The 15,670-nt window shown below is 40.7% G+C and overlaps 1 protein-coding gene across 2 annotated transcripts in view; it reads left to right on the plus strand.

Annotated features, from left to right (window-relative positions):
- The window catches only part of cemip2 (cell migration inducing hyaluronidase 2), a 35,709-nt gene that overhangs the window by 4,856 nt on the left and 15,183 nt on the right, over nt 1-15,670 (plus strand). For both annotated transcript variants that reach the window (XM_061070845.1, XM_061070846.1), the window contains exons 5-12: nt 4,144-4,313; nt 5,584-5,775; nt 8,463-8,632; nt 10,351-10,563; nt 11,667-11,872; nt 13,188-13,257; nt 14,221-14,349; nt 15,066-15,154. In XM_061070845.1, coding sequence (XP_060926828.1) covers nt 4,144-4,313; nt 5,584-5,775; nt 8,463-8,632; nt 10,351-10,563; nt 11,667-11,872; nt 13,188-13,257; nt 14,221-14,349; nt 15,066-15,154 — 1,239 coding nt within the window. The remainder of the gene's footprint in view (nt 1-4,143; nt 4,314-5,583; nt 5,776-8,462; nt 8,633-10,350; nt 10,564-11,666; nt 11,873-13,187; nt 13,258-14,220; nt 14,350-15,065; nt 15,155-15,670) is intronic.

Genomic DNA, 15,670 nt, shown 5'->3' on the forward strand with positions numbered 1-15,670 from the left:
ATTATTTTTTGTTGTGTTGAATAAGTGGTTGTGAGTTATTAGCTCAGCTGTATGGCAGTGTGCCAGCTCTTGGAGAGTTTGTGGTGTGTTGTCTCTTAAACTCTCTGAGTGTTTTGTTTCTTCTTGGTCTCCAGGGACTGATAAGGTTAATGTGTTTTTGTTCAACAACTAAAGTAAGGCGTCTCAGCTTTGAAGCCTCAATACTTGGACTGAAGATACCATCAATTTGTTCCATGTCCATCCTCTCTGGAAAATTGTCCTACTTTCATGTATCTTTTATCTCATTTGGGATCTCTCCTTGAATCACCCCTAGTTTTTCCTCTTTCCTTTTCCTGTGTTTTTGCTCAATTGCGCTCTGCCAGGAAAGGAAGCACGTAGCGGATGCTGGGGTTATGGTCAGGATTTGCGCAAAAGGTAGTGATTCAGGATTTTTTTTGTCAAGCATGCGTATTCCCTCCAAAGAACAGATACTGGGGGGTTTGTGTTCCTGTTCTCATGAGCTAATGCTTTCTTTACGCTCATGATGTAAGAGAACTGGATTTCAGCTTTACATGACATTAGATCTTCTGTCATTGTCACTCAAACATATGCATGAGTACATTTCTTTGAATGGAAAGTTTAAGTGCAATGCTTCACTCTGAGTTATTTGTAACTTGCTGTGGTTTAGTCCTTGGTTGGCTGAAAAGCCAACTGCTACGCCAGATTCTCCAGTGTCACATTTCGCCTCTGGGGGTGGGTGCCAAGGCAACACAGAGGTCTTCACGCAAATCCCCTCTAACCTAAATGGATTGGACAATAAAACCTTTGCTTGTGAGTGTGTGCGTGCTCCAGTGAGTTACTGTCTGCTAATCCTTTCACCATTTATTGGTGTGGAGACTTTTTATCTTAGCTTTTTGTGGTTTTTCCTATGATAGGAGGAAACACATAAAACACATTTATGAGACAGCATGCCGCTCAGTGTCTGAATAAAGTCACACTTTGTTAGTATGAGTGATGTTAGACTGGAAAAGGCGGCTAATAAAAGCATATGGTCCACAGGATTAAGTCTAATGATCAGTTCATTATATGTAATCGAGAGTTTTGGAAAAACAGCTGGAAATGTTGCTGGAATCTACTTGGGAACTTATTTAAGTTATTTGTATTATTTGATGTGCTGTAATGTCAGAGTGCACTATTAACCCCTCGTGATCTCCTTCTTAAAATTGAATACAAGATAATCAGCTACAACTCTACCAAGTGCCAACAATCCACTTATGAAACCACATGCACCAAATTGCAGACACTCGTAATATCAGTCCCTTAAACATGTATGATTTTTTTTCACCAAGATCAATTAATTATTCTCTGAGAAATCAACAATAGTGTTAAAATTACTATATGACCCAACAGAAGGGCACTAGGAGAGCACATCCACGAAGTCTGATAGGCCACTTATCACCACATTGCATTGACATATTGAGATCACATACATCTGAATCATTATTATTGTTTCATTAAGATCTATTCATTATTTCTTCACCCTATCTCTCAATGTTAAAGAGCCCATGCCCCCTCCCTTCCACTTAGTTTAAGACAATCAAACTCACAGACAAAGTGCAATAAACCCGTAACCTCCTTGGTGGAGGTAAAACAAACTCTGTTTACTATAGGTTGGTCTTAGTGGCGTCAACCGTCCTCCCTGGCACAGATCCATGAATGTGTTGCCTTGTGCCTGTTGACCCCTCTGTCTTTAATCACTGCCTCTCAGAAGAGCGCTCACACGCACATGAACACCCACTGATGTGCGTCTGTAGTGAATTCACCTCTGGCCTCCGCACATTCCCTATATCCGGTCAAACAATGAGGTTGTTAAAACGCTGATGAACATCAGCCATGGCAAGTGCCAAAAGGAAAAGTGAAACACCCACCCTCTCTTATTTCTCCTTACTGTTGGATTCATCTTCTGATTCACACATTAAGTGCGCAGACTGTTTAATAGCAGCCTACGGGCAGAAAAGGGGCCTTCCTTGATATTTTTCCCCGACAGGAAAAGCCACACACTGGGGGTGAAATGAAAGAGCAGAGTGGATCTCCAGATGGATCTTGATTGTGAATCAGCGGGGTGCACAGTGACATGGCACTGGGGCTCTTTCATCTACAAGAAATGTGTTTTGGTTGTGGTTATGCCAGTGGGAGCAATTATTACGCACCGAGACAGATATTAGCACAGAGGCATGTTGGACCTAAGAGAATCACTGACTGCTGCTAAAACCCAGGGAGAGTTAGTGGATAAACATTTTGAATATGAAGTCCCTAAGTCCCTCTGGAGCACATAGTTAATTTTTTGTGATTATTCCAAAGATCATTCTCCAAGGAGTAGATGGAGCGTTTTACCACTACTACCACATTGTTCAAATGTGCCAGGAGCTGTGGGCTCAACTGTTGAAAGTCTAGTACCTGAAGTAATAGAGCTAGAAATGTAAATGTAAAGGTGAGTTTAGGAAATTGCCACTGACACTGTTTACTGTATTTAGAGTGGTTCAAGCTGTGTCTGTTGGAAACGAGACTTCTACGTCTGAATACTTCTCTGTAGTCCTTCAAAATGTACAGCTGCATATCCAGGATTCCATAAGAGTAGAAATTAAAACTTTTGTGTGGTTGAATTGTGGTGGAAGGTCATGTTGGTCAGGGTCAAACATGTTTGTGCTGACAGAGTGAAAAGGTCATGTCACAGTTTAGAACAATGGTGTTAAAATATTATTGAAACCATGAATAGCAAGGACATTTTATGCTTGTTTGGACTCATTCAGCTGATGCTGGACAACAACAAAAAAGAAATAAGTCATTCTTAAGGAGCTAAGGGCATGACATTTGAAGCATTTGAAGGCTGCACATCGTCTGGTTTTAAGTCATACGCCCTCAAATACACACCCAGTCCCACTGGCCCTCCACACCCTCGAGCTCCTCTGCTCGAATGGTTGTTCATGCTTATTCAATCATTGTAATCTCATTAAGAATGATTTTCTTTACATTCCTGCTTTATAAGATATTGTGCAGTGGATAAGAAGGGAGGACCTGGGGAGGATTTGATTGAATCTTTGGACAAGGTAGTAGGTACACCAAGGATCCCTCCGGGCCACACGCACACCCTTCCTGTAATCATTTTTTCTCATATTAATAATCCTACTGCTTTTCAGATATGCTTAAGTTTTGCCCCTCTCTCTGTCTTTTTATTATTACAGGACATTCACACTCATATTCAGCTTCCTGCTCCTCTTTCCCCTACTGTCCTACTTCAGGCTCATCACAGGCGTGAGCTTTTCCTTCAGAGAAGCACACAGTGGCTTCTTTAATCCCGTTTTTCAGATATCTTGTTGAAATGTCTGCCTGTAATGATCTATGGTCTCACTGTAAGACGTGTGTGTGTGTGTGTGTGTGTGTGTGTGTGTGTGTGTGTGTGTGTGTGAGTGTGTGTGTGTGTGTGTGTGTGTGTGTGTGTGTGTGTGTGTGTGTGTGTGTGTGTGTGTGTGTGTGTGTGTGTGTGTGTGTGTGTGTGTGTTTGTGTGTGTGTGTGTGTGTGAGATGAACACAGACACTCTAACACAGAGAAGCGTTATTACTCAGCTCAGGGCACACCCTTTATCCGACTAACTGTTGCATCTGTAAGATATTATGTAAACCTGAAACTACTGCACTGATTTGGCTCGCATTACATCTCAGGGTTTAACATGTTTGTTAAGGTTTCCTGTTGCAATTAATGGGTCCCGTAGGGTGCAAAATTAATTTCTGATCAATAGTATGAATATGGCAACAGATGACATAGTGAGTAATAAGGACAGACGTACCAATATGGATTTTTTGGTTGTGATGCCGATTACAATATTAAAAATTAAAAAGTATCTATATATAATTGTAAATTATTCCTAAGATTGTAATTGTCAAACACAAATACAAACAAATATATAGAACTTGAATTCAGAACAAGACCTTGAAGATTATTTTCCTCATCCAAAGAAAGTGTGTGGAAAACTGAAGCCCAGATCTTGGTCATTTGTTATTTTTTGCAATGGATGTGTGAAACATTCATATCAAATACTTTATGTCTGACAATGAATTGATCTCCTCTCTCTCCCACTTCTCTCCTCATCCCTCTGGTCTCTTCAGACAGGCGTGGGCCCTGGTCTCTGTGGTCGGCGGCGGCAACACGTCATGTTCAGAGGACGTTAGGGAACATGAAAACCATGAAACGGGAGGCAGAGCTCTTGCAACACGCAACTTCACCACGGTGGACGGAGTGGGCTTCTCTGTAACCGCCTACAGCGAATGGAAGAATGGTGAGCAACAGCTTATGATTTTCTACATTAGTCTATTTTTGAGTGTTGACAGCTATTACAAATGAGGAAATTACATTTCTTAATAAGAAAGGTTTTTCTCGATAAACTCAAGGGGTTGACCTTGTTATGTTATGATTTGGCTTCTAAATTGGACTGAACAGAATATATTTCATTACAAATGGGGAGGCTGTGGCTGAGGGGTAGAGCGGTCATCCTCCAAACAGAGGTCGGCAGTTTGATCCCCAGTCTTCCCCATTTGCATGTCGAAGTGTCCTTGGGCAAGATGCTAAACCCCGGAATTGCCCCTCATAGCACAAAAAAGTGCTGCTAATAGAAGCACTTTATGAATATGTGTCTGTGAATAGGTGAATGGCAAACTGTACTGTAAGGCACGATATAAATACAAACCATTTAATATCTATTCTTCATTTTGCCATGGACCTTTGTGTGAAGCACTTTGTAACCTTGTTTAGATGAGTGCTATACAAATTTAGTTATAATTATTATTTATTATAGGGTTTGTGCTCTCTATCATTTTGTGTAGGTGGTCAGTGTTTGTGGGCAGTGTACTGTGTAAGCTATCCAGCTGAAAATGTCAGGATTCTCTTTCTTTGAAAGGGTAAATGGTTTAGAGACAGGCTCAAGAGCAAGGTTTACTTTAGGCCAAGTGCTTTACAGATCAATCCTCGCAACATGAAAGACATTCTTGTGTTTGTGTGACTGTCAGAGTTTTTATGACCATACTGTTATGACAAATACCAGGTCTGAAGGCAGAGGAAAAGCACACCCTCAGGAGTTGTTTATTAATTGCATGCCCACACCTTGTAAAATACATTTTGAAAGTGACACAATATCATTGTGAAAGGTAGTAAAATGTGATCTTGTACAAATGTTGAATTGAGTCTCTTTTTCAAGTGGTTTTGAGCTATTCAGAAACCAGATTCAAATTTACACTTCAGTGGAAATAAATTAGTCATTGAGATATGATAGACATAGATGATAGACAACACTTTTTATGATGTTCAGGTATTTTCTGTATTTATTTGAATAAAATGTCTTTTTGTAGGATCTTTTGTGGCTACTAGTGAAAAGAACAAAGCCAAAAATCAAAACTGTACATGTTGATAATCATGGCTCTCCTCAATTTCAAATCAAGGGCATTCTAAACATTAATTAAAAAACTATCAAAGCATCAGATTCTGTTCTGTGTCGTGTTTTGCTGTGGGTATCATGTTCTTTTTAAATCAAGTGCTCTGCTGTGTCCCTGCAGGTTTTGCCATTTCGGGCTTTCAGGTGGATGCTGTGGACCAGGTGGTGCTCAACCTGCAGGATGAAGTGCAGCCGACCTGGCAACCTGGGGATCAAATTGTCGTTGCGAGTACAGATTACTCCATGCACCAAGCTGAAGAGTTTACCCTGCTGCCCTGTCCTCACTGCAGCAGGAGACAGGTCAGGATACAAGGTGAGAGAGATCAGCCTGGTTTTCTGGACTGCAAACTGTAATTGACTGACTGTTGGTCCACTCTGCTATCTTATGTGTGTGAGTGTGTGAGTGTTGGGTGTGGATGTGTGGGGTGTGGATGTGTGGGATGTGGATGTTTGGGATGTGGATGTGTGGGTGGCTTGAAATCTGACCCGAGGCATATACTGCAAGTGTCCATTTTGAGCTACACAGTTCCTGGTAAAAGGAGAGAAGTACAGGAGAGAAAAGGAAGGAAGAGCTTTGAAAAGTGCATTGCAAACTTATCATAAAGTTAGTGGAAACATTCATGACCAATACTTGGAGAGATGCCCTGTTCTGCTGTTTGCTTATGGTTGAAAATATGTCCAGCTAAAATAACTGATAGAACAGATTTGGTTTCATCGCCTCTGCTGTACAGCTCAGAGTTTAGCAATAATTATCTAGAACGTGGTTACACATTAAAGTTTAGTTTGTCCTGGCACACTTCTATAAATGAATCGAAAACATCTCTTTTTAGAAAAAGTTTCCATACTTTGATGTATTTATTGCAGCTCGCAATATATTGATTTTTTGGTTTATGTAAAATTGGTAAAATATCATTCTCGAGTTTTGTGCTGCACAACTCAAACACATGAACACACAATGGACCTGACTGTCAGACTGGCACCAGGAGCTCCAGGAGAAATCCTGCCACATCGGAGGGCCACTGGGCCAGTGAACCATCAATAAACCAATAGCATTTACTTTTAGCTTTACTCTACTCTCTGTGTCCCTGCCATTCGGGCTAAGCATGAGATGATGCAGCGTGCATGTGCCGGGACTGTCCTGGTTGGAATAATATGAAATATGAAATTAAACACTGACTGAACCAAGTCAGGATGGGCAGGGTAAAATCTTATTTCATGTTAGTTGTCTGGATACAATGGAGCTGTTTACTGTTCAGTTCAGTTGTTTATTTTTCATAGAGCACTTGGCAACTAAATTATTTGCAGGGATTTAAGAAAGCACCCCCCCTCGTCAGCTACCACCACTAATAGAATCTATTTCTGTTGGGAAAACAGCATCCCCCCCCTTCTGCTGCTGCTCTCATTTTGTTCTCAATATGTGACTTGTTTGTCCATCTCTTTATCACACACGTTTCCTGATCTCATTCCGTTGTTGTCAACAATTGCCTACTCCCTTCCTGAAGAGAAGGGTGTATTGGTTGTGTGTGTGTGTGTGTGTGTGTGTGTGTGTGTGTGTGTGTGTGTGTGTGTGTGAGTGTGTGTGTGTGTGTGTGTGTGTGTGTGTGTGTGTGTGTGTGTGTGTGTGTGTGTGTGTGTGTGTGTGTGTGTGTGTGTGTGTGTGTGTGTGTGTGTCGTTGTTGAGTTTGCTGCTGTGAGGAAGAGCTAACCAGCTGGAGTACAGCTGAAGGTCAACATTGGCATCTACACTCCTCTGGGCACGGGTACTTTCCACATTTTCGAAAAGTTGATTATTCAGTGTTTCACATGTATTAGATGCAACTACCTGTTTGTTTTAACATTCGTTTTTTGATTTGGTGTTCATGGAAAGGTTAATGTTTCATTTAGTTTTGAAGCTTTGTACGGAAGCGTATTGCATTCACTTGAAAAAATAAAAGAAGCTCTGGGTAAAAAAAAAAAAAAAGTTCGAAAAACAGGATTTTTCCTGTTTTTTGAACTTTTTTTTTTCCCTGTTTTTCCGAGATAAATCCTGTTTTTCGAACTTTTTTTTTCCTGATTTTCCGAGATAAAATCCTGTTTTTCGAACTTTTTTATTTTTACGAGATAAAAATCCTGTTTTTCTGAGTTAAGTTTTCTCCGGAAAAGGCGTTCCCTTAATCCTGCTTGAAGCTCTCACACGCATGGAGTCTGGTTGCTGCTGCATCAGCCTGACCCTGCAACAGACTAATGTAGCCGAGCGGTTTGTTCTATTATACTGTCAGGAGGCCTCAGCCTTAAGAGGATCCGAGAGATGGTTATTGAATCGGGACATCACACTCGTTTATTTTCCTTCACACTTTTCTCTATCGATAGAACCCTTTTCCGTTAGAACCCCTTTCAAAACAAGAGTCCCAACTACCAACCTGCTTATAACAGGAACTACACATCAATCTTCTATAATAAAGCCACTAACGGGACAAAAATAAAAACTATCCTCTACCTATATGTAGCATATCCCCCGAAAGATGGTTGAGACTTTCGACTGATGTTTTCAGGTTTATTTGACGCTACGTCTATGGACGCTATACGTCACTTTCAAAATAAAAGCATGGAAAAAAATTTGAGCGAAAAACAGGATTTTTATCTTGGAAAAACAGGAAAAAAAAAAGTTCGAAAAACAGGATTTTATCTCAGAAAAACAGGGGTAAAAAAAGTTCGAAAAACAGGATTTCTATCTCGGAAAAACAGGAAAAAAAAAAAAAAAGTTCAAAAAACAGGAAAAATCCTGTTTTTCGAACTTTTTTTTTTTTTTTACCCAGAGCTTTTTTAATTTTTTCAAGTGAATGCAATACGCTTCCGTAGCTTTGCCATTTTATTTAGTAAAAAGTTCCCTTCAGTTTTTTGTGGGGGGTGGAATGATACAAAATAATTACTTGCACTTTTTCCAGGTTTTGTCGCATTGTGTGCAAGATTTGTCCTTTAGCATGTGACTGAGAACCAACCTGTTTCCTCTGTGCTGCTCAGGGAAGCCTCAGTATAACCACATGGGAGAGATCATCGATGGAGTGGACATGCGCGCCGAAGTGGCTCTGCTCTCCAGAAACATTCTCATTTATGGAGAAATGGAAAACTCCTGCTATGGAGATAACCTGTGTCAGTTCTACAACCACGACACCTACGGAGGCCACATCAAGGTGAGTTTTATTTGTGTTTGCGTTTTGTAATTTGAAAACACTGGCTGTTGTTTAAACTGTGTATTTGCTGATGTTAGTGTCTGAATGACTTTACATTTTCATTAAAGGTCAATGTGGCATATAAAACGATGCCACCGGGGTCTCACCACAACAGCCAGAGACAAACAATTCAGGCTTTAACATTTTATTCAGAGACCAGGGGCAAACAAAAACTTAACTTCAAACATAAATTCAGCCATTTCTGCTGGCGTGTCAGCTTTGGTTTCTTGGTCTCTCCCATGTGCATCTCCTCTATTAGCTTCACTCATGTGCGTCTCCCCCAGTCCCCTCTCCCTGGTTCACCTGGAGGAGCTCACTTAGCCTCCTCCACAGTCAACATGTCTGCAGTAACATGCTTGACGGTTTCCATACTGCAGAGCTCCAGTGTGCATACATTCTATATTTATATGCTGTCCTAAATGAGAGGGGTTGTTCATGTTCCCAGTTCATTTCGTTCTGTAAGGTCCAACAATTTCTCCGACTGCCATTCCCTCTGTTTTTCTCATTTCTCCTGCGACATGTGAAGCTGTTATTTTCCTTGCCGATGCTCCTTCTGTAAAAGATGCGCAGTCTATGAATCAGAACAAAACCCGATGACAGAGGACGGATCACAGTTGAGCAAAGCAATGACTGGAGCATCTTATCCTCCTGGACTTCTGTTGCTCTCTATGTAGGCAAATGAGTTCATTGCAATTTAGTTAATGATGGTATGACTCCTTTAACATTTGTGGCAAATAGACAATAACATTCCTTAGGCCTGATGTAACTTGTCCCCCTCGAGCAAAACAAAATAAACACTTTTTTTTTTGCTTCTTTCCACCACAACTGTCTCCAACGAAAACACTTAAACTCATATTACACAATCTGCCTCTGAAATGATTGACTTGACCACCCCCCACCGAACAGACCTCAATAAGAGCACCATCTCTCACATATACACACACATACACACACACAAACACACACACAGAACTCACTGCACATTGTCCTCAATCCATTGGTCACAATGCTCCCACCTGGACACAGATATAAAGCCTTTCGTAATCTTGTCTTATGTTGTGTAATTGTACCATAAGTATATTTCTTAGAACTCTCTTTGCATGGGTGTCTCATAGCAGCGATCATTTAAGGGGAACAGAGGGGGAGCTGGGCATTATGTATTCTGTGTAACTGTGTATTTGTGTGTGTGTGTGGTTGAGTTACAGTTAGCTGGAGGGATTGGCCAATACCTCCTTAACAGGAACCAGACCATGTGGACTTTGCCATACCCACAGAAATGCCTCCTAGAGAGCATTGTACAGCATATTCACAGAATATTTGATTATTTGTTGATGTTAGATGTTTGACCAAATTTGCTCCTCAGTGCATTTGTGTTATGCATGTGTGCACCTCGATGTAGATTTTAATTTATGCTTCTCCCTCGCATCTTGTATTGGTAAAGAGGAACATCTGTGGTTCTGGAGAAGTTTGACTCATGTGAGCAGTGTGCCAGCAAAGCTATAGCTCACATCCCAGTGGGATCGTTGACACACGGAGAAACCTACCGAAGATCTAAACTTTTAACTGGACCAGAGTGACGAGACCCTTTGTTACCTTATGTTACCCTCCACAAAATCAGTTTTCAAGTTTTAACTCCTCCACTCTATCCTTTATTTGCTCTCTCTGTCCAATGCAATCAGATCTTTGGTAACTTCTCGTCAGTGCATCTGTCCTACGTGGAGCTGAAGAATATGGGTCAACAGGCAGAGAGGGACCACCACCCTCTCCACTTCCACATGTGCGGGGACGTTGACCAGAGGGGAGGTTACCGGGAGCCCACCTATGTGGACGGACTCTCCATACATCACTCCTTCTCCCGCTGTCTCACCATCCATGCCACCAATGGGTTGCTGGTAAGTCAAGTGTGCGGCTGTGATGAGTACAACAGATGTAGACCCACAGCTCTCACTAATGAGGACCATGTGATGCTGACTGTTGAGTTCTCATCAATTACAGCTTCCATTACTGGATCACTGTAATCCCTTGTTTCCTCCCTTTTCTTCTCTTTAAGCTCTCTCTTCAAACCCTCCTGTCCAATCTTTTTCTCCATTCTAGAACCTGTCATTCCTTCTCTTTATATAGATGTTTTTGTTCTTGTTTCATAAGTAAATGTATTACATTATTGTGTTTTTTTGCGTGTGTTTATGTGTGTAATGTTTGGGGTAATACTGTGAGGCAAATAAATCTAAACTTTCAAACAATATTCAATTATAATTTTACAAGAAAATTTAATTATGAATTCTCTGAGATAAATCTGTTCAGTTTAGAAGAATCCTGGCTCTTCACTTCATAGCCAATAAGATTTTAGTACGGGCTAATATAAGGATTGGGATTAATAAGGGCCAAACTGTAAAATGAATGATGAGTTCTGGAAATGCGTCAGAGGCCATTGTTTTTCAATTTTCACCACAGGTTTATTGAGGACTCCTCATTTAATCAGGCATGATGAGATATCTGTTCCCTTGTTGTACGTCAAAAGTCCAAGGTTTTGGATGGCATTGTTTGACTTAGTTTTTTCCTGTTTCCTCTCTGGCACAATGTCCATGTGGATATTCTTTTGTTGTGTGTCTTCTTCAGCACCTCTCTTGATACCATCATTCTTTACATAGCTTCAGTTGGATTTAATATAAAAAAGGTCTCAGTTGGAAATTCTTTCTGGAATTTTAAGTATTTAAGGAGGCTGGCATCTAGCGACCGGAATGTACTTTATTTTCCTGTGGGTTGTTTGGGAATCCAGGATGGACTAATAAATGTTGTCCTTGCCCTCTTGTTTACCAGGATTTTCTGCATATTTCCTTAAGGTGCAAACTGGCCACTATTTGGAAGAGGAAAGAGAGCTATGAATTGGATTTAAAACCTACTTTATTTTCTCTCCAGCTGAGAACTCTGCTCTGAAAATCCTCCTGTGCTCTAAATGATTTCTCTTGTGTCTTGTTTCCTTCTCTCTTTAACCCAGGTGAAGGACACTGTAGGTTATGACACGTTGGGTCACTGTTTTTTCCTCGAAGATGGGATCGAGCAGCGCAACACTTTCTTTCACACCCTTGGCCTGATGACTCGACCTGGGACTCAGCTGCCCACTGAACGCAATGACACCCTGTGCACCAGCATCAAGGACAAAGTCTACAAGGGCTACACTCCCTCGCCCAGCACAGAGTGCAAGTAAGATATCAGTATAATGACATGCTATGTCTCTAGGAGTTCAGCTCAGACAGAGTTTCTGAACCATTATCAAGGCTGTTGCAGTCTAATGCTTTGCTCAGCAAGCACTGCAAGTCAAGAACCAAGGATAAGAACGCATTTATAAACACTAGTGCAGTGCCCATTCTAAACCTGCCTCTAAACATTGTGAACAGAGCTTTTTATAAACAGTCTATGTGCAGAGTGAAGTTAGAAGACCTTGCGTTCATCCTACCTGATTTATCTGCAATGGAGCCGTTGTGCATCCATTATCAACTGGATTTTGTTTTGTCACACCGAGTCAACGTTTTTCATAAAACAGTACTGAATCATCTTTATCACTTTTCATGTATGTGGTTTACATATAAGAATGACTAAATTTGTTAAGATAGCGACACAACCTGCAAGGCGCTGGTTGCTTGTTTATTCAAAGTTTATTGATATTGAATGTGGCGCACCACATCTGACACAGCAAATCCTTTGACCTTTAACAAGACACATACCAAGTGTGAGGTCGATGAGATGAGCAGTTCTCAAGTTGGACCTTCCACACATTGACAGACAAAGAATTCTGGAATTAGTAGATAGATGTATTTTATAGTTATTATTGGTTTTTACCTTTTACCTTATTAATACATCAGCCATAATTCACAAACCCTGAGGAGGATGATTGTCATGAAAGATAATAATTAGATAAAGATTAAGAGATTAATTAGTCAACATCTTGATATTTAAGTGAGGAAATATAAAAAACATTGAGCAACTGTCTTTTCTTTAAAAACTAAACAACAGGAGCAAAATAACACACAAACGATTCGTGCCACTTGTGAACATGTCCGTGTCAGAGTACATTTTGTACTGTGGTGTCAGTGTGGGAAACCTGGTGAGATGGAGCAGACATACTTTGAGGGAAGGCAGCAGGTCGGTGTCCTTGAACGAGATACTGTCATTAGCAAAAAAAGTGTGAGAGAGACATTGGCAGGATGTTTTTTTTTCCGTGCAATGACAACTTTCCCTCTAAGGGATGTTTTTATGTCGCTGGAAGAACAAGAAAAGTTCCTCTGTGAGGGAAACGGCAAAGTCTGTTTCCAGAGGTTTAAGTGTGAGTCTTGGCAGGACTCACCCCATCCAGGCTTTAGATTGGAGAGGTGGATTATCAGGGGAATTGTTTTAAGATCCCTCTGATCTATCTGCTTCTCGTAAGTCAGTCCCAGACATGTCACGGTACTGCTCTTTTCATCTCTCTTCTGCTTCTGTTTTCGTGTCCTCATCTGTGTGTGGTGGGGGTGTTTTCCAGGGCAGTCTCCACATTCTGGATCACCAACCCAAACAACAACCTCATCAGCAATGCAGCTGCTGGCTCTCAGGTAATAAGATCAGGGTTATGTAGGGATACTGCTTCAAAGCGAGTTTTTAGAAATTATTAAGAAAAATATGAACGACCAACACAGAGTCAATTAGTGAAATACAGCAGGACCTGTTGTGAAGCTGCTGTGGCTTTGCTGCTGCTGAACTTCGCATAATAATAATTAAAGATTTATATTTCATAAAGAAGTGATCCATCAATAAAACAGGAATTAACATGCTTTAGTGTTTTATGAAGGGTGCAATAAACTAGTGAGACTCCTAATATATGAAGAAAGAAGATGAAGATCCCTCATCTCTTCTCTTTTTCATTTGGGCACAAGCAATGTGGAAGTTCCCATGGGAGGGGTTTGCAGTACACTGCTTTCTGGTAGGGGGTATTCATGTGATATTTAGGTTGACTGTCAATGTCTGATGAACCATAAACTTTAATGAGCTATTGGGCTCATACGAACTCCACCTGGTTTATTGTTGCTGTGGGACCTGACGAATATGAGACCAAAATGATATCCAGCCCTGTTCTACTTATTACGCCATAGCCCGGTATTGTTTTCACCCATGTGCGTGTGTGTCTCTCTGTGTTTCTGTGTACACACAAAAATAACTCACATGCAGATTTTAATGAAACCTGGTGGGGATATTTGGAGGGTATGTTCAGAACATTAGCCTTTGGAGCTGATCGGTCAGGGGTCAAAGTTCAATAGTATTATGGCCTGAAAAACATATTTTTCTAAGATAGCTTTGCTAATAAAAGGACTAGAGAAAGAATCTAAAACTAACATTGATCAGAAAACAACATTTTGCCTACTTTATGCTTAATGCGTTTCACTGTTTTTGTATTTCACTCACATCCTCCTATTGATGAAGTGTGTCTAAGCCCAGATAATGAAATTCCTGCTGTCATCCTGCAAATGTGATTTGTCCTGTTGATCACCTCATTCCTCTTCTCTTCCTTCCCGTTTCAGGACGCTGGCATATGGTTCGTGTTCCATAGCTCTTCCACTGGAGACTCTCATGGGCTGGTACCAGAGACCAAGGCGGAGCTCACGCCCCTTGGGATTTTTTACAACAACCGTGTTCACTCCAACTTCAAGGTATCATCTGTCTTGCATATTTTCAAGCCATATTTTTGTATTCATCCGTTTACATTCAAATCAGTGTTTTTATATACAGTGTTTATAGCTGGTGAAAGAAGGATTGCACATAATTCTCTGCTTAATTACTCAGTTCATGCCAAAAATTACACACACACACAAGGACACACAGGCACACACAAGCACATGCTCTATAATAGTGCTCTGTTGTGTAAGGAGTGAATGAAGTCAGGCAGGTGAACTGTAAGTTCTTTGTCCAGGCAGTGACCATAGCAGCCTCTCTTATAGTTGAAGGGGCCCTGAGGTTTAAGACTATACCTGACTTATACCACAAGACCAACTCAGAGCACAGGTTTCCATATACATAGCACACACACACACACACACACACACACACACACACACACATTACATTTGTTACTCCATTTATTTTACACTTATTTTTTTAAACACAAACAACTTATGTAATCATACATGTAAGTTTACGTTTATACATTATTCCCAGGAATTCTGTTTCCCCCCATTTACTACTTTCTAAACTGACCTGTACAGCATTTTAATTAAATACATTTATTACAGCCCAAGGTCCCACACTGTCAAATATACTATATAATCTATTTCATAGTATGTAAATCTAGCAGAAACAGGTGGTCAATCTTAGATGTGCAACCAATGTAGAAAATGTAATTAACTGTCATCAAACTTTCCGTTTGTAGGCTGGTCTGTTCATTGATAAAGGAGTGAAGACCTCCAATGCTAGTGCTGCTGACCCCCGGGAATACCTGTGCCTGGATAACAGTGCCAGGTATGTGTGTAACAGCATTTTACAGGGAAGTGTACAATATGTCATTTACAGAAGTAGTATATACTGCATATGTTTTTGCACAAAGCCTTTAACTGTGCAGCGTTATAGGGTCTCTGCTGGGTGATGATATGCATCATGGTTTTACAGTTCCTATATGTTAATGTTAAGGCTTTTGTGGTTATCTCACATATTTGTTTAAAGCCACAGTTTATGATTGTTTATTAATGAAGTAATTTATAGCTTCTTTCTGTATATCTAGTAGATTATGGTCATTGACTGGGATAGATACAGTAAATGGCCTTTTACTCTGTTTCTGCATTTTGGTAGAAGCTCTACCAAAATGTGTTGACAGAGAAAATAAGGCTTCACAGATAGAGTTTCCACTCTGCAGACCTCAACTGGACGGAAAAAATCTTACGTGTCCACAGAGACTGCTGGCCACGCTCTGTGTGTGTGTGTGTGTGTGTGTGTGTGTGTGTGTGTGTGTGTGTGTGTGAGTGTGACTGTGACTGTGTG

The sequence above is a fragment of the Limanda limanda genome, chromosome 5 (assembly GCF_963576545.1).
Source record: "Limanda limanda chromosome 5, fLimLim1.1, whole genome shotgun sequence".
NCBI lineage: Eukaryota > Metazoa > Chordata > Actinopteri > Pleuronectiformes > Pleuronectidae > Limanda > Limanda limanda.